Raw genomic sequence first — 27,607 nt, 5'->3', positions numbered from 1 at the left:
ACTGATTATAAAAAGTACAAAAAGTAATTCAGTCCCTACTTCTGACTGCTCGAAACATACAGGTGTCTTTACAGAATAAAGCTCAAAAAACATGCAGAGTTGTTATCAATGTCAAGATTGTGAAATGTTAAATATCACAAGGGGTGACACACTATTGAATGCCAGAGCCAAAAAGAAAGGTTCAGGACAGCTACATCATTAACCTTCCCCTTCTCGTCCTACAACAAATGATCTGATCTGGGCTCGCTTTCATCAAAGAAACAAAACTTCAGGTGACACAAAACAATGGGTAACAGCAATAAAGGTGAAATATTGACAGTGAAAATGCAAGTGAACTACAGATAGGAAATAAGGGATTGTATCCTTTGGAACCTTCTGAAACACTTTACTGGAGCAGGAGACATTCATATTTTTATTTTTCTGCTTTAGTACATAAGAGTGTTGGTACTGGCAGTTTCCACTTCTGGCTGATTAAAATCTCTTGACCTGACCTCAGGTTGCAGCGCTATGCTGGGAGTTTGCAGACATTAAAGCAGAGGAAAAATGGCACAAACACACATTAGAAAATGGGCCTTTTCGCAGATGACATATTAACATGTTACAGCATGAAAAGCACAGGTGTAAATAATAAAATAAATGATGGCAGAATCCCAGTCAACTGCAATCAGAGCCCCTCAGCTTTGTAACTCCCTGGTGGAGAATCTGAGGATATAAAAATCTTTTAAAATTAGATTTTTTAATGCTTGCTCACTGTTTTATTTCCAGCACGTCATTATTGTTGAGAATTTTATTCAATTTTATTTTAGAATTATTTTGTATGATTTTTATTTACCTCATTGCAGTCTGAAATGTTTTAATACCTTGTTTTGAAAAGAGATGTATAAATAAAGATTATTATTATTATTAAGCTGCTTTGGTTTCAGACTCCTGGCATTGTGAATGCTAGCTCAATGTCACACATCATGGCTTACTCGGATACTTGAATAGATCAGAGTCATCAAAAATGTTATAGGCAACATCTGTGCTTTTCCTACAATAACCAGCTAAAATGTCTGCTAGGACAAAGGACTTTGCAACGATGAAAAGTAAAATGAATTTCTTAAGCCATCATTTCAAGGCAGAACTGTGCCAGCACGCCTTGTTAAAAGTTAGGTTTTACCCTGATAAGAAAAAGCACTGGGACACTGGATGTCTTTTTTGCCAAATCTGTATTTGCCTGCTCATTAAAGGGGCCGAGAGACTGACCTCCACATTTTTAATATTTAGTTAGATAGAGAAAAGTATGTCCAGGAGGCTAAGGATTCAGACTTCAGCTGACAATTGTGAAGTAGGCAGTTTTCTCTTAGGTTAAGAGGATTTGCTTTAATTAAGTAAATCTTTCAGTCTTAAAACCTACACACTGAGATAAGACACCCTTTTAATGTATGAAGAAACAAATGAAAATGAATGTTTTTAATTACACAGCTTAGAATCACTGCTCTGAAATCCATCAATAACAATGTAAGCATGATTTCTAGTAATGGTTTACACAACCCTCCAAATGTATGTGTGTCCATTTATGTCCACAATTCTCTCTTTCCTACCTGTTTGATCTTGTTGCGGGAGGTGGTAATGCGCTCAGTGATGCTCTGGTAAGTCCTAATGGCAGTGGTAAGTTCAGCATAATGCTGAACAATCAGTTCATCTAAATCCCTGTCACATGTCTCAAAGGCCTCTTCCAGGCGCCCCTTCTCTGTTTCCCTGTCCTGCACATCATCGCTGCTGGACAGAGTCCTACATCGGAGGAGAGGGACAGGGAAGGTACAATTCAACTCAATATCTAAATCCACATAATGAGTCTGAAAGAAGCATCAATATTGGAGTGCAGATAAAAGACCCTCAGAAAATGGCAATTACAAACTGTGTTTTAAGCCAAGTAGGAGCATACATAAAGCACTTGAAGGCAGCATAAGGTGGTAAAATAAAAACAGTAGTATAAACATAACAATAAAGTATAGCCAGTACATTCATGCAGCATTGTCAAATATAGCATCTTTTCACATATTTGGCAGAAGACGCAAATTCTTATAGTAAAAAAAGTAATCCTTTATTTAATTTATGTAAATGACTTGTATTACTGTACATACTGGGGGCCATTTGCAGCCTTTACATGGCCCCATGGATATACTCAACCACCACCTTTGAAACCTTCTGACTGTGAAGCTTTGATTCCATCATTTACATGTACATTTTCCCAGTACTGTTACACTGAGGTCACAGTGGTGGCAGTGTGTGCCTCTCATGTAATTTATGTAGCCTATGTAGTTCATCTTTTTTATATTTTTCGGTAAATTTAATCCCGAGCCTAGACATAAACCTCTGTATCCCTACAGCTAACCTTCAAATCACAGACAAGGCGTTTCACAAAATATAACAACTGTTGCTAAGAGGCTCCAGCACCGAAATCCAAGCTTGTTGCACTGCGTTGTGCACATCAGGCAAATATATCGTCCAGATGATTGTTTTAGTAAAAACATTGGCGTTTGTAACAAGAATAATCGATGAGCTTCAAATTGGGGTAGCCACACACGGTGGCCAACATGCAACATTTCCCTTCTGCTTCTTTCATATAATCAACAATACAGGAAGGATGTTGCTAACGTGTAGCTTTAGCATAGAAGCTAGTTGTCGGTCCGTGTCTGGGCGTAAATGCGAGCACACATCAAGAGCTGTCTAACGTCTTGTCAGCGCCGTTAACGTAATACAAGGGATGTGATAAACCTTACCGTATGACAGAGATAAGGAGGCCAGAAGGGTCTTTGTTTTTGCTAACTGCACTCCTGTATCTCCCTGTGTCAGCTGCCATTTTTTCCAGCTGCGGCACCCAAACAGGAAAACGGAAGCCCGACGTTACAAGAGGGAATTATGGGAGATGTAGTTTGAAAAAATTTTGAAATTCTGTCTAAAGTGGTGCACATGTTCTCTGACTTCTACTTTAGTCACAGTCACAAATGTGAAACGTATGGTGTAACAACATTGATATACACTAGGCTATAGAAATAAGGATTAAACAAATTGCCTAGGTATAAAAATTCTCAGTGGGGTTTCTCTACTAGAATGAAAACTGGTATTTTACACCCGTGTTTCAAATTTGAGAGGGTTTTACTCAGAAACTTGACACAAAACTTAAAAATGATACAATAATAGGTTTATAGGTGTATTATTTTATTATAAAATATTCTATAGAGAAATCACCCATTCAAATAATCACATTTAAATGTTAGGTTTGTTTGAATGTATTCTCAATTGATCTCCATCAACAGGGATCTCAATAATCCGGATGGTAAATTATCTGGAACACATCCAATGTGTTGTGCTCAATGGTACAGATAACGATACAGATTCTATTTGCTCTGTGGTGGGCGATGAGGACTAAGATGGTATTTCAATGCAATGCTGATGTTTTAAGTAATTTTAAGTTAACATTTGAAACCAGTCCTCTTGAAAATGTTGTGCAAAGAAGAAAAGAGAGGGACAGTGTGTGTCCGTGAGTAAATAGCCTCTCCCATTTAGAATATGGTGCTGCCCTGTATCTCTGACAATCTCTGCTGTACCAATGAGAATGGAAGAGGGCATTGATTCTGGATCAGAGGTCGATTCCCAGCAGCCTGGGCCCTGATTGATGCACTGGTGGACTGACGAGATAACATTGTGGGTGATCTTTGTGTCCCTTCCAGAAACAGAAAGAAAAGAGAAACAATCACTTTGTCACGCAGGAGTCACTGTTTTTTCTTTTGAAGGTGCCTATAGCTTCCCACGTCCAAGTTTAATTTTGAAGTTCTTATCACCTAACCCTGCAGCCCATCAGTCCAACTAATCTACAGGGATTCTTTTCTCCAATAACGCAGCTCCAAGGTTATTTCTTTCAGCTTGATGTGTGTTTGGACACTAAATGATTGCTTTGACTGGCTGACCTGTGTGTGGATTGAATACAAGGGCAATAAGGTCTTTGTAGGACATGCATTTATGATCTGTTAATGTATAGATCTAAATGCAAATGCTGCATCTCAATCACTCTGCATCCTCTGGCTAATTTTCTGAAAATAAAATATAAATACTGTAGGAGTTGACTTTTATAGCCCGTTGAATAATGGTGCAGCAATTTCACCAAAATGAGACAATTTACATGTAGGTATTGAAGAAACAGCAGCTGATGTGGATTAGGATAAGATGACCTCTATTTGCAAAAAAAAGCATGCATTTATGCATCTGCTTTCCCTTAGATATGGTTCTTGGTATCATTAAATAATCCACGTTCTTGGTTTTAGGAATCAATTTTGATGTAATTCTGGGGCCCTAATTAACTGATGAGTCACTGTTAATACATGATAATAGCTTTTATAATCATCATGAGAGAAATACCAAGGAAAGAGAAGAGAGTGGTGTAAATGATACCCCTTGGAAACCTGTAACAAAATGTCATCCCTTGGTGATTAAGAAAAATATACTTCTTTGCTTGTCTCCATGGAAATGTGATTACAGGAAACAGGAAAACATTGCATCTATTATATGCCTTCTGGATTTTTCACATATAAAGGTTGGATCAAACAAAATGTGTCTCATATCTCCATCTTAATGCACCACTTGCATTAGAAAACAGCACAGCAAACTTTATATTTTAGGTTTCATCCCATTCCCATGCCGTACATACATAATTTGAAATGAAACAGAAATGTAATTAGGTAAAGATTGACGGACATCTGAAGTGGAATCAACTCAAACATCACAAGATCAAGTCAAATTAGTACATATTGCCAAACAGTAGTAATAATACATAAAGGTTAAGATGATCAGATAGACTGGGAACAAAAAATGTCAAAAGTTCCCATTCATCCATCGTCAACCGCTTATCCTGTGTACAGGGTCGCAGGGGGATGGAGCCTATCCCAGCTGTCATTGGGCAAAAGGCAGGGTACACCCCGGACAGGTCACCAGTCCATCGCAGGGCCACACAACCACTCATGCTCACATTCACACCTAAGGGCAATTTAGAGACACTAATTAACCTAGCCTGTATGTCTTTGGATGGTGGGAGCCAGAGCACCCAGAGAGAATCCAGGCAGACACGGGGAGAACATGCAAACTCCACACAGAAGGCTGGGTTAAAAGTTAACTGAGACTAAACATATTTGTATGAGCTGATCCAAGCAGGACAAGCAAGGTGTGAAAACAAGATCATAAGTATTAATGCAAATTATCGTCACATCATCAGGCATTCACCAAAAAAAAAGAAAAGGTAAAGACACTGTAGGACACTGACCTAGTTTTCTCTCCCCTGCACATTATCATTGAATGACATATTACCAATGGATTAACCGGATCACCTTGCAGCGCAATAGGTATCACAGTTAATCAGTCTTAACAATGATCTTGTTTACTATACCAATTCTGTCATGAACAACAAATAAGAGTGAATTCCACACTACTACTGTACTTTCTACTATTCAGTCATGTCTCTCTTCAATAAGCACTGCATTTAATACACCCTGGGGCTTTCAGAGAGCCCTCAGGGCATTACTGCACATTCTAATTCTTTATTGCATAATCTATTCATATAGCTCTTGTGGCGGTGAAGGATTCCCTTGGGGAAATCTGTTCATGACAATATGCCAACACTTGAACAACTGAATACTATTATCTCAGAGAACTACAGAAAATGACAAATTTATGAGACCTTGGGATCTGCATGTATTTTACTGTGTTGTATGTGAATCCATATACATATCTTAAATACATGCATATTGTATACTGTGGTATTTCCAAATTGACTTTAACTCATGATGAAGGCCTCATACCTCCAGGGCATGAAACTGGTCGTTGCCTTGTCCAGACATTTACCTTCTTTGTTCTCAATGTTGGACTACCCACTTCCTGTCGTCTGTTGTGAAGTGAATTCTTTTTAAGCCATACCTCATGTCACCATACTCCCAGTGATTGAAATCCTCTGCTTCACTCTAAATCTTTTCTACCTCTCTTCCAGTTTGTTCATATGAAGTTAATATGTTATATATCAGCACTGTCAGCCATAATGGTACGTACGTTTATATTACAAATATGTATTATTTAATTACTTTAATAACACAAGAAGAATGAATTTTAAGAAGGTTTTGTTTGATTTATGTTTGCACAGCACTGCACACAATGCTGAAAACACAAAAGTCAGCAGAAAAAACATTACAGAAAACTGCATGAAGTTATTGTATGTGTATAATACATCAAGTTTAGAGGATGATTCTTATGAATTGTCATTCGTTATAATATCTCCAAGAGGCATATTATATTTCCAGCTGGAATTTTATGTCCTGCAAGGACTTATTTTTAAAATGGATATGGTATGAAGTATATAAAAACAAAGAATGTTTTTATACAGAAAATGTTCTCTTAACACACAGTTCAATGTTTTCCATTTATTTCTAGATCAATACACATCTTTAAAATGGCAGATTTATTGACTATTTGATAAAAATACTGCTGATGATGGAGCTTAAGATGAATGTTCAGCAAGTACACTTGACCTTTCTGCATTCTGCCTGATTCACAATTATTGATGAAAGTGTATTTATTATTTTTTTCAATCTCGCTCTGGAACATGCTTTTTGTCTTGTCCTTGATTGTTTTGTATCAGATATCTCTGAAGTCTCAATCAAGAAATCTCTGTTATAGAAGCTCCTTCTCTTTCCCCTTCCTCACCTGCTGTGTACTGTTCATCAGCATATTTACCTCTGGGGTTTTGTTTGCTTAACGTCTGGTCATTCCAGACCATGTTATTCCTTACCATATCCCTGTCAAGTTTATTGCTTCTACTGATCACCCTACAGTTTCACTTGCCTGTTGCTGCTGCTTAATAGTTTCCCAGGATGCTCACCACAAAAGAAAATTTGTCAGATCACATTTGATCTGTTTTCTGTCTTTGACAACCTGCTAGCCTTGCCCTTTTGGATTTGTTTGTCTGTTCTGATTGGTTGAATGTAATGTGAGTCCACTTTGTGGCCTCGGAATAATCCTACTGACCATACCTGTGGTGCGGACTGTAGGATTTCTTTTGTATCATCTATGTAATGAGAGCAGAAGGCAGATTTAGATAATGAATAGCAATACTTATCATGGAAAAAGAAAATCAACATTTGCTGTTCACACACTAATTCCCAGGATTAGATGTTCTTCTATACAAATAAAAAAAAAGACACGCACTGGGAGAAATAGCAATAAAGTGTCTGACCGTTTGAGAAATATCTGAAACAAAGTGAGGAAAGACAAGGAAGATGAGCAGAGATATAACCCCTTCAAAAGTGGTTTAGACACAATATCAGTATGATGAATGGAAAATACTGGTGAGAGCTCAGCAGACAAATCATCAATTGATGGCAGAGAAAGACAGCAGGATATGGAAATTGTAGATGCTTGCACAGATTGTAACAATTTTAAAGAGTCAAATGATGCAAAAAAACAACAACAATTATTTACATTTACATCAACATTTACTCAATTGGCAGATACTTTTATCCAAAGCGACATACATTTGTGGAAAGAATTTTAAATAATAACATGTAAAATAAATAAAAGTTGTTTATTTGTCCAGATCAATGATTAAATGTATACAAGAAGAAGAAAATAATAGCAGGACACAAACATTATCCAACTGCTAACCTGTTCTACACCATGAGAGTGAGTCTCATGATGTTGGACCAGTTCTGAAAGTTCTCATTTGGAATTTGGCCATGTAAAGGGTTTCTCTATTTCCATCATTATTCCCTCTCCTATTGCAGCTCAATTTCCATTTCAGGAGCTGTCTTTGTTTTCCATGATGGGTTTGGCAACTCATTCTGCATATTCAAAATCAATCTGACGTTATTGTCCCATCAGTTGGGGTGCATATTTTACCCATCCCATTGTCCTCCCTGTCTTTCCATCTCTCATATTCTTGCTACAGTTTTGTTCCTTTCATTTTCTTTTTTTGTCAGCTCAGAATGAGAAACAACACAAATAAAAAAAGAAGACCAGTGTTTGTGAGTTGAGATCAAACACTAACTTTAGAATTTATTACATTTTTCCCCCTGTAAGTCTTCTGACAGCTCAAAACAGTTAAATAATGAGTACAGAAACTGTCATAATACTAAACTGAATAGCCACACTAAATACGTGGTCAGATTTTTGCTCTTGGCCAAGTGCATTGCCTGATTTAAGTCATAATTTAGTAAATTTTCTCATTGAGGCAAAATCAGCTGTCTGTGTTAAATAGTGATGCATTTTAAAATGTGTAGGGTATTTTCTGAATGAAAAAAGGCTTTTTGTTTATGTGTTTATATTCATGAAGCTGTATAGATAAGCTCTATAGATGAAACTATGGTAAGTCTTATCACAAATCAGAAGTCCTGCAGAAGACAACAGGTAATCTTATTCTTACTAACTTAGAGCAAAATTGCACTGGTTTAACCTAATAGGCATAACTAACATGCATGATGTCTCATGTAAAATATTGTATTTTGAAAAAAACATTAGCAGTCCTATTCATAATATTTTGTTACTTTTGTGCATGGCTATACACATGTGTTCATTCAAAGTACATGCTTCATGTCTTATCACAATTTTACTGTAGCATTCTTCAGAGTAATAGAATTAATACAGTGTCACAACATCTTTCTGGATGATGCTATTAAAACATTAAAATCCATACATAAAAAAATTACGTACTTATATTGCCAATATGTCCTAGAAATCGAAGAAAGTGACACACAAGTTGTACGTCACACTCCCACTCTCCTGCTTGCAAACAATAACCAATAAAAATCGCTGATGCAAGGACGGGCGAGGCTTCTGACCAATCGACTCGCACGTTCTTCAAGTACGTCATGCTAAGGAAGTAAGGACGTGCCGAAGCAGTGGCGTGTGGGCCCCCGCCAGTTGGTTCTAACGCAAATAAACTGTACATAAACCAAAAGTGGATGTCAGTCTTCCATATTACATGTAGATAACTGATACTTTGACAAACTGCGGACCAACAATGGGAGCGAACAACAGCACCCGTCGCGTGTCATTTGAGTCAGATGAGAACGAGAATATAACGGTGGTGAAGGGCATACGGGTAAGTGACAGTATGCAAACCTGCTTATTGTTGAGTAAACAGGTGTTTCGTGGCTCCTTAAAGCGATATAGGTTTATACAACAGCGTGTTTCTAATGCTATACTAACAAGAGTGCTGTAATGCCATATAGCTAATAGCAGCTATGCTAAGTTGTTAATGTAAGCAGACTGACTTTTATTCATTCTGAAAGCTAACGTTACACAGTAACTTAGATTAATCTAAAGTTGTAACGGAGTAATCACTTTAAGAGCATAGGTAATAGCCACTGCAGTGGTAATGAGATTTAGATACAGTAAACTTTTGAATGTCCTTGTGGGAATGTTGACATTGACGTCACAAACCTCGTGGTCTATTTTCTGTCGCTCAGTGTATGAATGAAACTGATTCAAACTGGACAGGCTGTTGCATTCTTGGTTATAAATAATGTTATCCTTCAGGGTTTTTTGTTTAAAGGTGGTTAACTTGGGTGAATATTGAAGTGGAGTTACTGCCAGCTTTTGTTATCAGGTGGGAGCTGTTCTTCTATGCCAGGGTCAGCTGATGTTAAATATAGATTGAGAGGCTTTAGAGGATCAAATAAGACTTTAGTTGGCATGGCTCTGTCTATTATTACTCAGTTGGCAAGCCAACCAAGCGGGGCTAATGTTTTCTTTTAGTAACCAGTCTGAAACTGAAAACCGTTTTCCATAGGAAGAATTTTGGGAAATACCTGTTTGTTTGCTTACTGAGAGTTGGATGTGAACATCTGTACTAGTCACACATCTGTCTGTTAAGCATTAAAGTTAAGCCATGGGATGACTAGTTTGAGATGACTTAATTATGAGAAACTATTTCTTTAAATCCATCTCTTGTTCCACTGAAACTTTTCTTCCACTCCCCTTTGCAGCTTTCTGAGAATGTCATCAACCGCATGAGGGAACCTGAAGCTCCTCCTAAACATCAACATGCTCCCACTCCACCACCTTCCCGGGCGCCTACCCTCGCTCCTTCTCCTCTCCTGCGGCCAGTGCCTCCCTCCTTTGAACCAATCACCTCCTTGCCTCCTCTCCCTCCACTTTTAGAACCCGTTGCACCTCCAGCACCTCCTACACCAGCTCCTCCATCTGCCACAGAGACTGTGGCTGCACCTCCACAACCATCTCCTCCTCCTCCTCAAGCACCTACAGAACAGGTAGTCGCACCAACCCTAATTGACATGGTGCTTCCATCCTCATCACCCCCAGCTGCTAATGCTGTCGCAGCTCCTGCCTTTGAGGTTGTGGCAGCACCTCCTGCTCCTGCCTCTGTTGAGCCAGTCATTTTGCCTACATCTCCCCCTCCTCCTCCTCCCCCCATTGCTCCCCTGATTCCTGCTCCCTGCACTGTTCCGGCTCTGGAAGCGATCACTCCGCTTGCTTCTCCTGCACTTGTAATTGAACCGTCTCCTCCTCCCATAAATCAATCTATTGCTTCCTCTCCACCAGTAATTGAACCCATTGCTCCTCCACATGTGATTGAACCCATTGCTTCTTCACCACCTCCTCCTGCTGTCAATATTGAACCCATCATTGCTCCCCTTCTTCCCGAATCAGAACCCCTCTCTTCTCCTCCTGTTTTTGAGCCTGTCACAACCATGCCATCATCCCTGCATCCTTCAGCTCCTGCTGGGCTATTTGCTTCATCTCCCCTACCTGTTACTGCTCCTTGTGAACCAGTTGCACCTCCTCCTCAGCCACCAGTGAAGCCAGTATCTCCTGCTCCTGCCCCCGAGCCAGTGGTAGTGCCTGAGTCGAGTTCGGTCCCACCACCTCCTGCTGCACCACCCGGTGAGTTTTATTCCAGTATGCTTAAAATCAGTATTTATAATACATTTCACAAAGAAATGGTAACAGATGTCTGGTGGTCAACAGTAGTTTAATCAGTGTCAAGGCATAGACAAGCTTACCAAGATCCCTCTTCTGTATGTAAAATGGATGATGGAGTAGTTGTGTGAAGATTTACTAAATGGTTTTTGAGTTTCAAGCTAATACAGTTTGAGACCAGAAACATTTCCATCTTGAAATTTCCACCTAGTTTTTACTGGGTTTGTGCAGTTGTGATTTTTCTTCTAACAAGAGACAGGAGTGAATGCTCATTTGTTAAAAACTAAAGAAACGAATTGTTCTTGGTAATGGCAAATTTTAACCTAAAATGTATGGGGTGCTTCTTCAGTAGCATGGCTAATTAGAAGGCAAAGGTTATGAGGGAATGAACTGTCTCAGGATTCCAGCTACATTCAATTTTAATTATGTTTATTGTGTGGGTGTTTACTTTGAGCCACCTCAAGCTCTTTGTCTCTAACTTTTCTTGCAATTTGTAATTAGTCTTCATTTTAAAAATGGGCCTCACAATAGCTGTGGTCATATTATGATTCATTGCCATTCCTTAACTGTTAATGAAATGATTAATTCTTTCTTGTAATAATGTTAACAAATTGATGCTGTAATTAGTGGCCCTCCATTCTGCCCTTGTCACTGTGGAGCTTAAGCTGTCACGATAACCCTACTTCTTCCAGCGGTTTGTGAGATCACTCAAAAATAGTGAGACTAAAACTTCATTTTTTTATCTATCTGACTAAGTTTTCTTTTTCTCAGTTTTTAATTTTTAATTTCCCTTTCAGTAAAGCAGCTATAATCAATATTTTTATTTTAACATGAGATCATATGACCCCTCATATGTGAAAGGGGTCACCTGTAATGAAGAACCCACAGAGAACTATCACCCGACTCTGCAGCTCCTGTTGGCTTTACAGGGCTTTATAGCGTCCTTGAGATGGTTTTGTTTTAGCTCACTCATACAGCTCTCATCAGCGTCAGTTTTGGCAACAGCAGACAGCTGTTTTCAGTAAAGACAACTCTAAAAACCCACTGCACATTACCTGTCCAGCACCAGACAAAGACTAGCTGTTGACATAACAGAGCAATTAAGAACCAGATATTTCCCTCAAGGTTTGTTGGAGACTAAAAACTGACCTGTGAATATTAACCTATGCCAGGTTCAGACTAGGTGATAGCCCGAACTGTTGATAGTTGATAGTTTTATCCTGTGTAGTGTATCATAGTGCACGTCAACTGATAACATATCTGGGACGCCTCATGACATTCTGACAAAATGAGTAGATGCCCCTAGTCTGCCCCTAGCACCTCTTTCCCCATTGCATCACGCTTGTCATGAAAGAAAGAAAGCTATGATTGGTTGTGTAGTCTTATTGTGGAAACAGCATGGAAGCCACTGAGAAGATGTGTCTTATTTTATTGCTCAGAGCATTTAAACAACACACTGAAAGCTGTTTGTAGTATGTGAGCAAAAAAAAAAAAAATGCAATATGCAAAAAAAGGGTTTTTACCATTAACCCAACATTTACTTTCGCCCTCTGCATAATATGACTTCAACTCGGCAAGTTGTGTACCAAAACCTTTGCAGACTTTCTGAGTTATTGTCCTGACTTGTTTATATGAATTTTCCCAGTTGGGAACTAATTATTCACATTATATCGACACCAGCTGAATACAGAGTATGTCAAGTCTCTCTCCCAATTTTTAGAAGTAGTTATAAAGAGCAGAAACATAAGGGAAAAACTTTTTATAAAAGGTTAAGTCTCGTTATAAAGAGAATCTCTATAATCGCCAAAGAACCAATCACAATGTTTGTTTACAGTAACTTCTGGGTAGAAAAAACCCTGCATACCATTTAATGACAGCAACAAGAATGTTTTCTTTTTTGATTATGGTATTTCAAAGTGTATACATCTCATTCATCAAAAATGCATGTTTTATTCTTTCATTTCTCATTAAAAAAAACACTTCCAGTAACGTTAGGTTGGAGACCTAATAGACCTGTTGGGCCACAGAAAATGAAAGCTTGAGCTTACCCAAAACTAGTCAGACCAGCGGTGAGACTGTTGGGTAGATTTGGTTTATCAAAGACGCTAGCAAAGCAACACAGTACATAAAATAAGCACAGCAAAAGATAGATAATGTAGTAAGGTAAGGTAACTTTATTATCCCCGAGGGGCAATAGTATTAATATTGCTGGGTTAATTGAGTTACATTGTTTTAGTAAAAAAGAAACAAGTTTATGTAATGACTACGTCCCACCTCTCTCTCTCTCTCTCTCTCTCTCTCTTAAATAAAAGTTTTTAGCCTCATTGTTTCTCTAGTGTGGTTGCACGTCCCTTATCTCTTGACATATCTGGCAGAGGACATTTGAATGTTACCTATTCATTACACAGTACAGAACGGGGCGTGGGTGCCAGTTCTTCAGAGGGCGATATGCAGTGGCGTGGGCAGGCTTCCCCATCCTTGACTGTGCTCAGTCAGTAAGGTAATTAAAAAAGGCCAACTTATGCCACGCCACACTGACTCCAGTGATTAAAACGACACCTCCGCAGTTTCACACAACAAACCACTAGGCCTCATTAAGGGAAGGAAGTGTGTATGTGTGTTAAATTTTTATTTGGCCATAGGGCTTCTGTGAGATGACACTGATTTTTTTGCGTGAGCCACCTGCCTTTTTGTTTGAGCACATTTAGTAACACAATTGGACAATTAATTGAATGTATTCATGTATATTCCACAGAAACACTTCTTTGTCTATCTGTTTTTCTGTTTGCTCTGGGGTCACTTTCATGGCAGAGTTTCATTTTTCTCCATGTTGAATAAAGTTATTCCTCCTTTGTTTGCGCTAATTGGTTTTCAGATTAAAATATAAATACAATAATATCTCTCAATTTTGTAACAAGTGTGGAGTGTGTTGATTGTAGTTATTGTGACGATCTGTCTGCTGCTTTCATATCCCATGAAAGATTACAAATCTCCTGATCTGTTTCCTGATGAAATGGTCAGTTGTGGATGTAAGCTGGCTGATTAGGCTTTCCCTTTCCCTTCTTGACTCTTTTAGTAAAGAAATTCCGATGGAAAGTTTGAGAAGAGGAACATGTCTGTCTATGTTTCTTTCTCTACTCCATCTTTTTGTGTGCACAGAATATAAGCTGTGTTACAGGTTGTGAATGTTTGTTTGGATAGGCTGTATTTTTATGGTTGCTCCATAGTCACCACAGTTTTATCCAGGGCCGACTCCTGTCAGGGATTGGCCCTTATATATTAACAGTATCCCACAACAATGGTAAATGTTGACATTTTCACAAGTATTTTGTATGTACTCTCTTTGCAAGGTCACCTAACAGCTTAAAATGTAGCAGACTCAACAAGTATTGTGAATGAGAGAAAATAAAGTCAACTTGGACCGTTGATCAAGCATGCTCTTTTTAAGCAAAAAAACAAAGATACGATGAAAGTAAATCTTGTTGCAAATTTCAGCTCAATCCTGGAAGGGTACGACCTTAATAAGGCGAACATTGATTATGTGTGTCGACGAGAGTTGGGTATCGAGTGAGGCTCTCAGCAGGGTTGGCTGTCTCTAAATCATGGCCTGAGTCAGTATGTGTGCTGATTACACCATAGTCAAGGTTGAACCTCCTACACCGTCTCCAATGTGCTATAAATATTCATATGCCATAGCCCACACACTGCACTGGACTAATAGCCTGCTTAAAAGATGTCTCCCAGGTACAGCAGAGAGAATGGGGGGGGGAAATGCGAGACAAAGGGAAAACAATAGGAGAAATGTGGGGAACTTTCTGTTTGTGTGCATAAATGTGAGCGTGAAAATTGTGAAATATGTCTGTGTCCTTTTGAAACTGACTTTTCTTGTTATCTTGTGAAAATGTGAAATGATCAGTTGGGTCCTTTTATGAGATTGAATTAACAGGAAAGAGTGCGAATGAAAGAGAAATTCAGAAATGGCACCTGGCTGCAAGGGCTAGAAGCTTGCTCTTGGCACTTTTTTCCTTTCCTATTTTGAATGTAGTGGAAGGTGTGCGGTGACTCGACTAAGTGCGAGCTAGAAACGTGAGGAAGTGGTAATGTTACAGATTATGCCCTCCACGCGGGTCCTGGGGTTAATGAAACTTCTGATGAGAAATGCAATTTGCCTTCGTCTATTATCTCCGCTGCCAATAGCCCGTGCTCCTCCGCCTCTCCGCCTCCTCTATGGGTTTTTTCCACAGGGTTTAGTGATTGGTGGGAAAGGAAAGGAGGGGGACACATCTAAAAAGATGATGAGTTTTTAATCTTTTTAACATTTACATGTCCTACTCAGGATTGACACGGGCTCTGTTGATCTGGAATTGTCTCTGACCCTAACCAGCCTCCCTCAAGGACCCCAGACAGTGTTTATCATATCAGAACCTGTTCTCTAGCTGACCCTGTGGGCCCCTAGCTATCTGAAGCCTCTCTCTACAGGGCTGGAGAGGATATGGTGATAAATGAGGAGTTGCTTAGGCTTGCCTGAACTTTTTAAATGTTACTTTTCATTGTGCACTGCTAAAGGATATGGAAGCCCATTTCTGCCACTGTGATGAAAAAAATATCATGCAAGTCATTATAATGAGAGACTTTCTCAAAATAAAGAGTTAGTATCTCAAAATATTGACTTAGCGTCTCAATAAGTTAGTATCGCAAAAATAATGACTTAACGTGTCAAAATAATGATTTAAGATACTTGTGATATACTAAGTAAACATTTTGAGATACTAACTCATTATTCTGAGATTCTGTAAGTCATTATTTTGAGATACTAAGCAAATATTTTGAAATACTTCATTATTTTGGGATACTATAAGTCATTATTTGGAGTTGCTGAGTCATTATTTGGAGATGCTAAGTCGTTATTTTGAGATGCTGAGTCAATAGTTTGAGAAAGTTTCTCATTATGACTTACATGATCTTTCTTTTCTTTCATAAAAGAGTGTATATTTCCAATATATGTGTAAGATATTTAAAGCTGCAATTGATAAAGAAATGCTAGTCTTAACTGATGGAAAAATTTCACATTGGCAGGGCTTGACCTTGAGTGTGCTATGTCAGTTTGACATCCAGTAAACAGTGTATTTATCCGAACTAAATATCTTAGGAGGGAATAGTAAGTCATTAAGGAGTTTTTATTAAAGGGATTCTGCACTGCTCTACAACTGCTCATTTTATAGTGGCCTAAAGTTAAAGTACTTTATGTTCTCACAATCACCACTTTCATCATTTTTTGTGAGTTGGAGGAAATGCTTGGAAGAGACTTTCCCCTCGAATATGGGAAATATTGACAAAATGAAATATCACTATATTTTTGACCTAATGTCCTGATACTTAGGGAATGAATACTGTTGCTTTCAGGAGTTGTAATTAAACAAGTACAGAGATTCACTGTTTATTTCACTCACTTTCTAGTATGTTCAGAAAATTATTGAGCGACATATTTAAAGCTACATTAATTGACTGATTTCTTTTGTCTAAAAGACAGTTGAACAAGCTGACATACACAAATATTCACACACAGTAATATCACCCCTTAAAGTTGTTGTCAAACATGTTAGAAAACAACTGCTGATTTACACAGCCAGCACACATGGAGCAACAGTCGCATTCATTTGGAGTCATGTTTCTGGCCACATGATGGATGTAAGTCCAATATTCATGCTCATTTTAGCTCTGTTTTGGTTTCCAATAACTTATAACTAAGTGAAATATCTGTCTCTCTTACTGCTAAATGCATCGCTATGTTCAATCGCTAGCTCCCAACTGTGTCTGCCGTTTAGAGCTGAGTGGTGTATAGTGGCTTTCTCAGAGCTTTTTAACTAAACAAAACGGTGGCTGCTGGTGTGACTGAAAACTATGCTTATGAGAGCATTGAGACTGATCCAAAAATTGTAAGCTGTAAAATAAAAAAAAAATGAGCTGAAAGACAACAAAACACACTAGAGCTAAGGTGGGACTGCTGATTGGGGTGAAAATTATCTGTGGGTTTGTCCTCTTGTCCCCTTATCCAAGTCATTTGATCCATTGTTAATATAAAAATATTGGGTAGTGCAGCTTTAGCTATATGGATATAATGATGTCTATGAGGAATCTTAGTTATGATACACTGCCACAGCATTAGTTTGTAGACAGAAGGCAATCATGATGTAAAATGGCATTATTACTTGATACTTGACAGACGACCCTATGGCAGAGTTAGGAGTTTCCACAACACCCTACAGGTTATCTTTCTGTCGTACTTCTGAACAGAATTGTAATTGGACTCTCCTCTGCAGTGAGATCAATGGTGTTTCTAAGGGCTGTCAGACATGATGGATATTATTTTCTCACGCTATGGACAGTAGTGACAGCAGTAACTGTCTTTGAGGATACACTATGCAGAAAAAAGTTGTCAACTGTCAATCAGCGCCTCTGTTTGCACCAGTGTTTCTTCTGAAGCCCTGTCATACTAAACCTCCCTCTACCTGACGCTTATTCATTCTCTTTACTGTAGCAAGTAGTTGTCATGCTGTGAGTTCATGTTAAGTGCTGTTTCGTGCAAAGAAGAAAAAGGCTATGGAGGAGGTTGGAAATCAGAGAAAAGATTACGTTAACTGTGATCTGGGTTTGTGTGTTTAAGCACGATTGTCACTTTAGAGCAATTTGGTAATGGTGTGGGTGTGACAAAGTTGCTGAAGGAGGTGAAAAAAATGGCAAGAGATGCAGGGAGAAATACTTGTTAATGAGCTCAGATGTGATGTATCCGTGTATCCATTAGTAACTCGTATTCATCAGTTCAGAGTATCACTAACTTTTTTTTCTATATCAACCCACTGAAGAATATTACAATCTTATATATATATATAGAGCTATATTTTTATTGAGCTGTTGAAATTTCAATATCAAAAGCTTATGAGATTGATAGGTAATAACATTCAGACCAATTAACAACAACTTAAGAGAATCAAACTTTAGGTGTGTCCCTAAAATGAATGACAGTTCATTTAGGATTTTATGCATTGCATTAGTTACGCTACAAGTGGATGTTTCAGTCTTCACAAAGAGCAGTATACAAAGAAGGCGCTGAGGTTCAGGCCACTGCAATGGCCTACACTAAAATTTAACTGTTTTTTAGCTAGCACTGCTGCTAGAGAAAATATCAATATGAAGCCCAGAATCATAGACCTAGTGTATGCATTCTCCGAAAGAGGATTGCACTTTGTCATTATGTCTTTCTGTCCACAAGGTATCTCAGAAGCCTTTTAATAGTTTTTTCCAGCACAACTGGTGAACAGGCTTTGAGTCAAGTAACATTTAATTATGCTTTGATGTTGATCTGGAATTGGGGCTTCTGCTTTTAGAAAGTTTCATTTTTTTTTTTTTTGGGCAGTCGAACCAAATTGAAAATTGATCATTATTGGTTTGTCCTTCGTACGCTTTCAAGTTATAATTACTGAAATCAAAGAACTTAATTGAGATGTGAATCAACCCCATATGTTGGACTTTAGCAGACACAGATGGAATTGTGATTAATAACCAATCACCCTCAAGCTAGGGCTGTGCAGTTAATCCCATTTTATTTTCTATTATGATTTTGGCTTCCAGCGATGATGAAAACAAGATAATCGAGATAATATTGTGCCACATTCCGCTCCTAAATGATGCGCTCAATATGTCTTGTGTTATAAATCCAGTGCACTCCTTTTCCTTTACAGCTGTGGCTCTCGCCCCTCCCTAAAAGGTCAAATTCACCTGCTAAGCCCACACAAAAAACTTGGATTGAGTTTGTTCAACATTCAATTTTAAAAGTTCAATAAATGTATCATGAGTCCTAAGTCGGTGAGTAATTCTGTTAAATAATTGTGATCTTAATATAGACCATAATAACCATGATTATGATTTTTAATAATTATCGAGCACCACACTTTTTGTAAAATCACAGGAACTTTATCTAAACATGGAGGATAAGTCAGTTTTGCTGTAGGAATATGTGTTTTATGCCTTTGCCTTTATTCATTTAACAGTAGCTACAACACCAAGATGATAAGAAAGAAATTGCTTTCCATATTTTAGGTCTTATAATGAATCTGATTTAGCTGGAATTAGGGTTTTTGTGTGTGTCCACCGGCCTGCTGTTACCAGGTAATAATAGACTCTGACAATAGGGATTATCCCATCTAACTAATGCAGTGGGAGAGTAATCTTGACACATGCAGCCACTCCCCCAATCACTGTAGTGTTGCAGCATACCTGCATGGCACTTCTGTCTTCAGAGCACGTTTTGGCCTGGTCGCAGGCTGGCATCTTTACTTTCATGCTTCATTACCTGCCAAGATAGACCATTGGAGACATGAAATCATACATGTGTGATTTACCTGACATGAATTAATGTAAATAAGGTGCCGTGGTGTTGTGATTTAAAGATGGATGACGTGTACGCCTCTTTGTGTATGTGTTTAAGCAATATAGGCATTTTTCTGTTTGTGTGTGAAATTATGCTATAATACATTCTGACACCTACACATACCCTCCTATCGCAGGGAACCCTGAGGGCCAAAATTTTTGTCCCACCTCGCGTCACTTGCAGTAAGCACAGAGAAAACGCATGTTCAACTCAACAAACACACAATAACAGTTTATGGTATCCATCAATGTAACAACCACAGCTGCCACTTACTCACACTATTATTTTCCTTATGGATTAATCATCTCTAATATTTTCTCAATCAATTTGGTCTATAAAATACCAGAAAACAGAGAGAAATGTCATAATTTCATAAAGCCCAAGGTGATGTCATCAAATTGCCTGTTTTGTCCAAAATCCGAAGTTAAGTATCACACAAAACTAAACATATCAGCAAATCCCCACAAATGATTGACTGGATGGAACTGAGCCAATGTTTGGCCAAAACAATCTGCTCAGACAAAAAATTGACTTCTCTCAGAATCATTATAATTTAAATGTTCATTTTGAACAACGCATTTTCTGATCAATGCAACAGCAACGCCTGTAGGACAAACACTCACCTCTTTTACTTTTTCGACAGTATGACTGTATTCGGTATCCCAGCGCAAACAGTATACCTGTTAACAAACAATAGCTGTTTACTTGAAAGCCTCTCTCTCTAACACTCTCTCTCCCTCTTCTCTTTTTGTCCCCAGTTGATGAAGAGGCCTTGAGGAAGAAGATCACTGATGAGCTGTATAAAGGCTTGGAGCAAGAAAGAGCCAAGGCGGAGCAAGAGCTGCAAGCCTGGTTAGAGACATGCACACAAACGCACACACAAACGCACACACAAAAAAACACTATTTTGGCGTGGAATAGTAAACCAATTCTTGTTTAACAAAAACATTTGGTAAACTATCTGATTTATTTCAGAAGTTAACTGATTATTGTATTGTGTGTTTTGGAGATGAAATTAAGATTTGTGGGTTTGCTGAAAGTCAGAATCTCTGGTGTGCCCTGTGTGTGGCGTGAATTAATTTACTACTCTTTGCCCCTTTTTTCTCTCTCTCTCCCCTACCGTCCTCCTTTGGATCACGATAGATTGAATCAGGGGTACTGCACTAGTGTCAATCCCTGTTGCAGGATTTCATTAGAAACCAAAGACATTTTCAGATGTGACCGTTTTCTGCTTTCATTAATAGTCAAAAAGGTCAGCACCAGTCTTTCCGATCCCCACTGGGTTTCCAATCTACCTCTCTTCCGAAGCACATCAGCACTTTTTACTCCCTCTATCTGTGCTTCTTCTCTCCTTCACTTGTTCTCTCCGGATCAATTAATCACGCCAGAGAAAGGAGGGCGCCATCCTGAGGTAATTTCCTGGGTGTTGAGTAGGTGATACATTAGCCCTGCCTGATGACGAAACACACTCTTCGTGTAGGGAATACATTTCTCCTCTTCTTTTTGACCCTGTAGAAGCAGGTGCATGTGCCATAATGTACGATAATCGTGTTGTCACCCTCCCCCCTTTAATAGGCCTAGATGATCTCCAGCAGACCCTGGTGAATGAACAACTGATTAGCCACTAAACACACTCTTGTACTGTATGTAAGGGGGGGCGGGGGGCCAACACACACACAACCTTTCTATATCCAGGAGGAGGTAGTGTTAGCCTAGTGATTAGCCCCGTTTTTGAGGCTCATTCAAGAAGAGAGAAATTGACTTCGGTTTTGAGAAATAATTTGTCTATTGATTTTTTTTATTTTTTCCCCCCTGGCTGTTTTATTTTTTGGTGTTACCGCTTCCTGCAGCTCACTCAATGATGTCTGTTCAGAGGAGTAAGTGCTTCAAAATTATGCCCTCCTTGCAAATAATTGAAATCACGATGGCTTTCAAGCTTTCAACAGTTTTTGTTTGTGCTTGGCATGGGCTGCATTTTCACTTAAGAAGACTTAACTGAACATCAAATGGTAAATAAGCAATCATCAGTTAACCAACACTTGTGTGTATGTATGTCTTTGTGTGTAATTGCATAAACACCTTACAGTCTTAACACTCCTAATATAAAAAGCTTTGGACAGAATATACTTTTTTACATTATGTAAAGATATCTGCAGTTTAAGTTACCTAAAACTGAGTTTTAGGTAAATCGTATTGTTGTTTTAGATCATCAAATGACTTAAGTGTATTGGTGCAATATAAATCTCCTAATGTAAGAACACCCATTTCCACCCGTTCCCTCCAAACGGTTGTTTGTCAGTGGTTAGCTTTGGATTCAGCCCTGCAATTTGCCTCCATGTACTCTGAAAGTGAAATATAATTGCATGAGCCTTTATATGTTTAACTGTTTTTTTCTTTTGCTCAGTTTGTCACATTATTTTTTGTTCTGTTGTGAGTGTGCATTTGTGCGTGTGTGTCCATTTTCCTAGTTAATAGTTTGGCAAGCAGTAATGCACGAGACAGCCATCAAGGGGCATTCTGGGATTTAAGGAGAGCTTAAAAGGTTGTCTAGAATCAACACGTAGTAGAAAACAAATCTAAATGTAATGATGGGGAAACAGAAAACACTAAAACATTTACTAATATTTATATAAAGCTTGAATAAACATTTAAACTTTACACAGCGAAATCAGCATGTTTGTTTCGGTGCTCCGTCTGTGCCTACACAGGATGCGTTCAGGCACAGTGCTGAGGATAGGTAAACCTTTTTGTAAAAACTTGACAAAAATGGATTAGGTTTAGACCACTGAGAAACACGCCTGAAACTCCTCCTGTGCACACATGCTGTTACACCTGCTGGGTTAGTGTTTTATTATATTCATATACAGTGAAGTAAGATATATCGGCAGTGGAAGTTATAGGCTTAGACACTTTATCACCTCATTAAAATGTCTAAATCCCTGTCAGTGTGAGCTGAGTCAGGGTCAGCTCTATAAATTTATCTTTTTGAGCTGAACAGGAGCATGACACAGAGACTTTGTGTTCGTCCCAGTTTGTTTGTAAAGAGAGTCGTATAAAATATAAATATAGTATAATAAAAACTTTCACAGTAATAAATACAGAGTCTTGGATTGATCACTGGAAGAACACAATAAAGCACACTTTTTTCTCACATCATTCATACATAGAAGTTTCTGCTTACACTAACACACTTCAGTCCTTGAGGACTGAAAATGTCTTTGTCCCCACAATTACACTTTTCTATTCATTTGTAGTTATTGCAGATAGAGACGACTGATGCTTTCTTTAAATTGAAATGGACGAGAGGAACACAGTGCCTGTTTTCTCATCTGGGCTGTCAAACCATAATTAAATTGCAATGGTATTTCACCTTCGCGCAGTGCAGGCAGTAATTACAGTGAGTTTTTTAGGTTGTTGAAGTCAAACAGAGTGGAGTCATTGAGGCTTTCGCTGTGTTGGAAGATACAGCAAAGAGACTATTGCTGCAAAATTGAAGGAAGAGGTAAAATATTTTTTTCTGTATGTGTGAGTGTATCAAAGCTCAGCTAACAAGACTGCACAGTGCCTCACTAGTTATAGAGCCCTGCAGTGAAACTGCTGCACAGCTTGAACACCGGGACATGGAGGAATAGTTGAACCCCCAGGTCGTTGGAAAAGAACACACATACGTATACACACCCGAGATACATGGGGCCACAGTCTCAAGGGCATGTTCAACCAGAATCAACAACAATTGCTCCTGCAGTTTGTATGTTGTTAAAATGTCCTCAAGGAGTACACTGAATTCTTACCTACTCATTGACTGTAAGCCACCCAAATTGTCAGATTAAAAAACAACGATCTTTGAAACTGATAGATAAGCAGTTTCTAAATACAACAGTAGGAAATTGACATGCAACAAAGGTCACCGGTTAGTGTGTAAACCCCACGGCTAACGGGATGACCCCCCCCATCCCCATTATGTTCACATTTCTGCCAAGTTCTTAATACTAGCCCAAATATTTTGGGGAATGAATTGTTGAAAAAAGAATAATTCATGCATGAAAAGCAAAATGAAAAGCAGTAAAAGTGAGGAAACTGCTGAAATAACCCCCAAAATGATGTCTTGTTAAAGGATATTAGACCCCCATACACACAAAAACACATTCACTTTGCCTTGGGAAAATCTAATTATTTCCACACTTAGTATGTGATATCAATTTTTATTTGACTTGTTGGTTTGATGTTGATTGCTCTAAAGCACTTTGTTGCGTGTATTGAAACATGCTATACAAATAAAGATCCATTCTAACCTATACAATGTTGCTGTGTAGGGTACACAGAACTAGGGAATTTTGAGGAAATGCGGTGTTTAGATTAGGCTAGTATTTCTTCTGTTTGGCTTTAGGGCCATAAATGAACTCTGGAGATCTGGCTTTGCATGTTTTGCTCTGGTAGGAGTGAAGTAAGGGCTCTGCGAGGAGTTCATTTGGGTGCAGCCTAAACTCATTTGTAGCAAGCAGTGGCTGCAGGGAGCAGATTTGCCTCTGCTGCTTCTCTGTGAGGCATCAGAGCAGAACGACTCAGAGAAAATGATGAGAGAGAAGGAAAAGCGGGGGGGCCTTCCACCATCCTGTCTGTCCTCCCTCAACCTAACTCGTCCTGTGTTACGATCCGATCCACTTCTTCTTCTCTCAGGCTTTCCTCCACCTTGCCTTCCCAGTCTTGGCTTTTATACTCGCCTCCCTTATCTCCTTGCTTTCTGTTTCTCCATATGTCCTTTGTTTCTCCAGCGATCTCTTTTTTTCTGTTTCTAAATTTGTTTCTAAAGTTCCTTCCCTCTTTTTCATGTCTCCTTCCTACCTCCAGTCTCTACTCACGTGCATGAAATGCATGTGTTTGAGTGTCCCACTCTAAAACTTAAAGGTTAGTTGTTGTTGTTGTGAAACGTAGTTATTTCAGCATGTAGTCAAGCAGCTTGCATTGGCTTGTGCGATATAATTGCATGTCAGACTTTAGAGTGAGAATACTGACCCTCCCTCAAAGCTTCTGTCTCCCCTCACTGCTAACCAGCCAGTCTGTTCTTTATTGCACCCAGGTCAGACACAGACAAATACAGATTTTTAACATTACTTATATGATTTATCTTTGTTCACACAGAAATACATACACTGACGCATGCACGGAACCTCCATCTCATTTTAACAGAGTTAGAAAGTTGGGAGGTTATTAAAAAACAATAAGTTCCTGAATCCAACCTGATTTAGTCAGGACTGTGTCTGGGGAGTTGTGATTCTTCTTTAAAAATGTGTCTGAATCAGCAACATTGCTAGTCTTTGATCAAATTCTCTGACAGCCCATGCATTTAGTTTTTCTTCATGATATTTTAACTGCGACTACTGCAAAAACATAGTATACCCCAGCAACTTTACAGCACTCTCTCACCCATAACAACAATGATGACAATAATAAGGAAAATTATCAGAATTATATGGATAGCCATAATAACATCCGGCATAAACCAAAAAATACACAGTATAGTTACACAAGAATGGCCAAAGCATCCAGCTACATGCACCCAAACAATCAACCAGCTACCTAACAGCTACTGTGAATACAAGCATCCCAAACACCCTAGCTGTCATCCTAATAAAATACTCTATTTACCATCTAGCAAACCGCTAATAATGTCCCACCAACCATCTGATAAACCATAGCAACCACTCACTGCCAATCTAAAACCACCCTAGCAAACACCTGGAAAGGCCCAGCTTCTACGCCAAGCATCCTAGCAGTATCACAGCAACTGCACTTAAAACTGGAAGTACTTGCATAGAGTTCCATAACAAAAATCTATCAACATCCTACAAAACACCCAGGACATGATAGAAACCACCTAGTAGCAACCTACTAGGTTTTGGGCTAGGTAGTGAGTGACCAACCTCATAGCAATGTAGCAACTAACTAGCAAGACCCTCCAAGCTAAGCAACATCTCAGTGTGCCATTTTTGCTCAGGCAGTAAGCACACATGAACTTCCTTCAGAAAATAATGCTTTCTGCATTTTTCAAAAATAACTGTTACGTTACAGGTGAACCTGCGCACAAACACATACGCAACCCTGGGACCCTGAGGCTTAAGCATTGAGAACATTTCACACTGCGTACACTTTTGTGTGTTGCCTTTCTTTCTGAGGATATCTGTATATTTGTGTGTGACGTGATCCGTGTTTCACTACCTGCATGAATAGATGTAATTGCCAACAAAGCACTTTGTTCCAATTGAACCAGGTCCTATTGTTGTAAAAGCGCTCCTATCCCCAATGTATAAGGCCATTCCAAGTGTTAGAATAACAGTCATTGAATTGTAAATGTGCAGTTTTTTTTGTATTGTAGACTGCTGCTGACAGTCACTAGTCAGTATAACAGTTATGGTTATTGACTCTGTCCAATCTTCTAGCTAATCTACTGTTTTTGCTTTGTTTATTACTCAAGCTGGTCTTATATAGAACAGATGGAATCTGTTGGAGGAGTTTCAATACAAACTTAAAGTGATTTCTAATATTACCCCATTGTTTAAGATCAAAACACACACTGGTAGCTATACAGAATGAGAACCATCAGGCCTCTGAACTTACATCACACTACTGAGTAGAAGGACTATGTGCTCTTCCTCTTTCAGTGTATTAAATGGCTGTGTGTTGGGAGTTTGAGCTTTACTCACTGGGTATGGTATTTGAATAGACAACAACCGAGCTGACAATGCCAGTGACAATGGCATCCACTTTTGATAGTGTGATTAGTTGTAGCACTAAGACCATTGCTGTTTTCTCTTCATAGTACTGGGCAAAGGAGAGTGGGACTACAAAATAGCTTTTATGTTCCTTCTGCAGAGTGGGAGAGTCTTCTAAATGAATCTTCTCACTGCACTGTCCTTTGTTTCAAATACACTTAATTTTAACTCTGCCCCAGCATTTCATAGCGTCCGCAGTCCGGTGTGGTGTATGTGTGTTGCACGTGTGTGTCAGTTAGAGTGCACAGCTCCATAAAATATTCATAGGAAGCATTCAGCGACATTATTCCTAACATCAATATTGCATTGGGCCTTTAAATGCCTTTGTTTCGAGGCAGTTGGGTCGAGCCTGCACTGTTACGCAGGTCTGTCAGAATCCATCCTGCCAGGCAGACTGTATTGAGACACATCTTATGGAGGAGACAGGTAAACAACAGGAAGCATTAATGGGTGAAGAGCTGAGGAGAGAGACAGAAGGTGAAGAGGAAAAGCTAGAAGACATGAATTTGTAATTTATTTTGTTTTGAAATTTGTGCAAGGGTAATGATATTTAAAACGGTTCTCTGTGGAGTACCAGCCGATGATGGCTTAATGGATTTGAGACGGCTGTTGCAGTATTGACCGCACATTTTGTCTGCCTTTATGTTTTGTTATTGGAAAGTGTGTATATTGCACACACATTCACACACGTAAAGCTTGCCCTGACTACAGTCACTTAAATTCACCTAAAGTCGCCTAAATTGCAGTATCGCAACCACTCAACCTATGAATTTTTCATACAGACTGCAACAGATCTAATCTTTGTCAGTTTTAAAAATAGTGTCCTGAAAGAGCTGAACTATTCCCAAGTATATTCTGTTCAATGTCATCTCCTGAAAAAAGAGTTTTCTGGAAAGTACGACAGTGCATGGCACTCCACTCCTTTTCAGATGGTCTCACTGGTTCTGTCTTTCCATCTCTTTGTTTTCCACTGAGCCATCAAAACACAGGTTACTGGGCCAAGATTATCCTATTTCTATCCAGGCCAAACATCATCCACTTATGCTCCAAAGACATAATATTTTCTTTTCTTGCCCCCTACATATAGGCGCTTTTTCCTCTCTCTGTCTGACTCAACCATTCTCTACCTTTAAAGCTTCCCTTTGCTACCCAGTGCCAATCTTCAACGGTCGAATGAAAAATGTGTCCAATATCCCAGGGACAGGGCAATAATGACTGGAAAGCAATAGAGGTGAAGCAGACAGATAGCATCCAGCTAGTGATAGCAGCGTTTGCTTGGGTTGGCACTTGTGAGGAAGTCAGTAGAAGGACTTTTTTTGCAAGGCTGTCTATTTTCTTGGCCCCCTTTCTTTAACTTGTCCATTTGTAGCTTTTGGTCACTATGACACTGCCTTTTAGTTAGTAAGTAAGTAAAGCTAATCATTTTTCGTTTTTCATAAAAAGAAAA

General features: G+C 38.9%; 2 protein-coding genes across 5 annotated transcripts in view; one reads left to right on the top strand and one right to left on the bottom strand.

Annotated features, from left to right (window-relative positions):
- Window positions 1-2,892, bottom strand: part of exoc4 (exocyst complex component 4) — a 119,184-nt gene extending 116,292 nt beyond the window's left edge. The window contains exons 1-2 of the mRNA XM_046071819.1: window positions 2,766-2,892; window positions 1,584-1,773 (exon numbers count right to left, since the gene is read on the bottom strand). Of these exons, the coding sequence (XP_045927775.1) occupies window positions 1,584-1,773; window positions 2,766-2,845 (270 nt within the window). The 5' untranslated portion in view covers window positions 2,846-2,892. The remainder of the gene's footprint in view (window positions 1-1,583; window positions 1,774-2,765) is intronic.
- Window positions 2,893-8,877: 5,985 nt separating this feature from the next.
- chchd3a (coiled-coil-helix-coiled-coil-helix domain containing 3a) overlaps window positions 8,878-27,607 on the top strand; it is a 71,024-nt gene continuing 52,294 nt past the window's right edge. Inside the window, exons 1-4 of one of the 4 annotated variants that reach the window (XM_046072390.1) lie at window positions 8,882-9,121; window positions 10,008-10,292; window positions 10,833-10,926; window positions 20,149-20,242. In XM_046072390.1, the coding sequence (XP_045928346.1) occupies window positions 9,041-9,121; window positions 10,008-10,292; window positions 10,833-10,926; window positions 20,149-20,242 (554 nt within the window). In that variant the 5' untranslated portion in view covers window positions 8,882-9,040. Of the gene's footprint in view, window positions 9,122-10,007; window positions 10,927-20,148; window positions 20,243-27,607 lie in introns of all 4 variants that reach the window. The other 3 variants (XM_046072389.1, XM_046072387.1, XM_046072388.1) reach the window with 3 other exon arrangements.

The sequence above is a fragment of the Micropterus dolomieu genome, linkage group LG16 (genome assembly GCF_021292245.1).
Source record: "Micropterus dolomieu isolate WLL.071019.BEF.003 ecotype Adirondacks linkage group LG16, ASM2129224v1, whole genome shotgun sequence".
In the NCBI taxonomy this organism is placed as follows: Eukaryota; Metazoa; Chordata; class Actinopteri; order Centrarchiformes; family Centrarchidae; genus Micropterus; species Micropterus dolomieu.
This window is presented reverse-complemented; position numbering and strand designations above follow the sequence as displayed.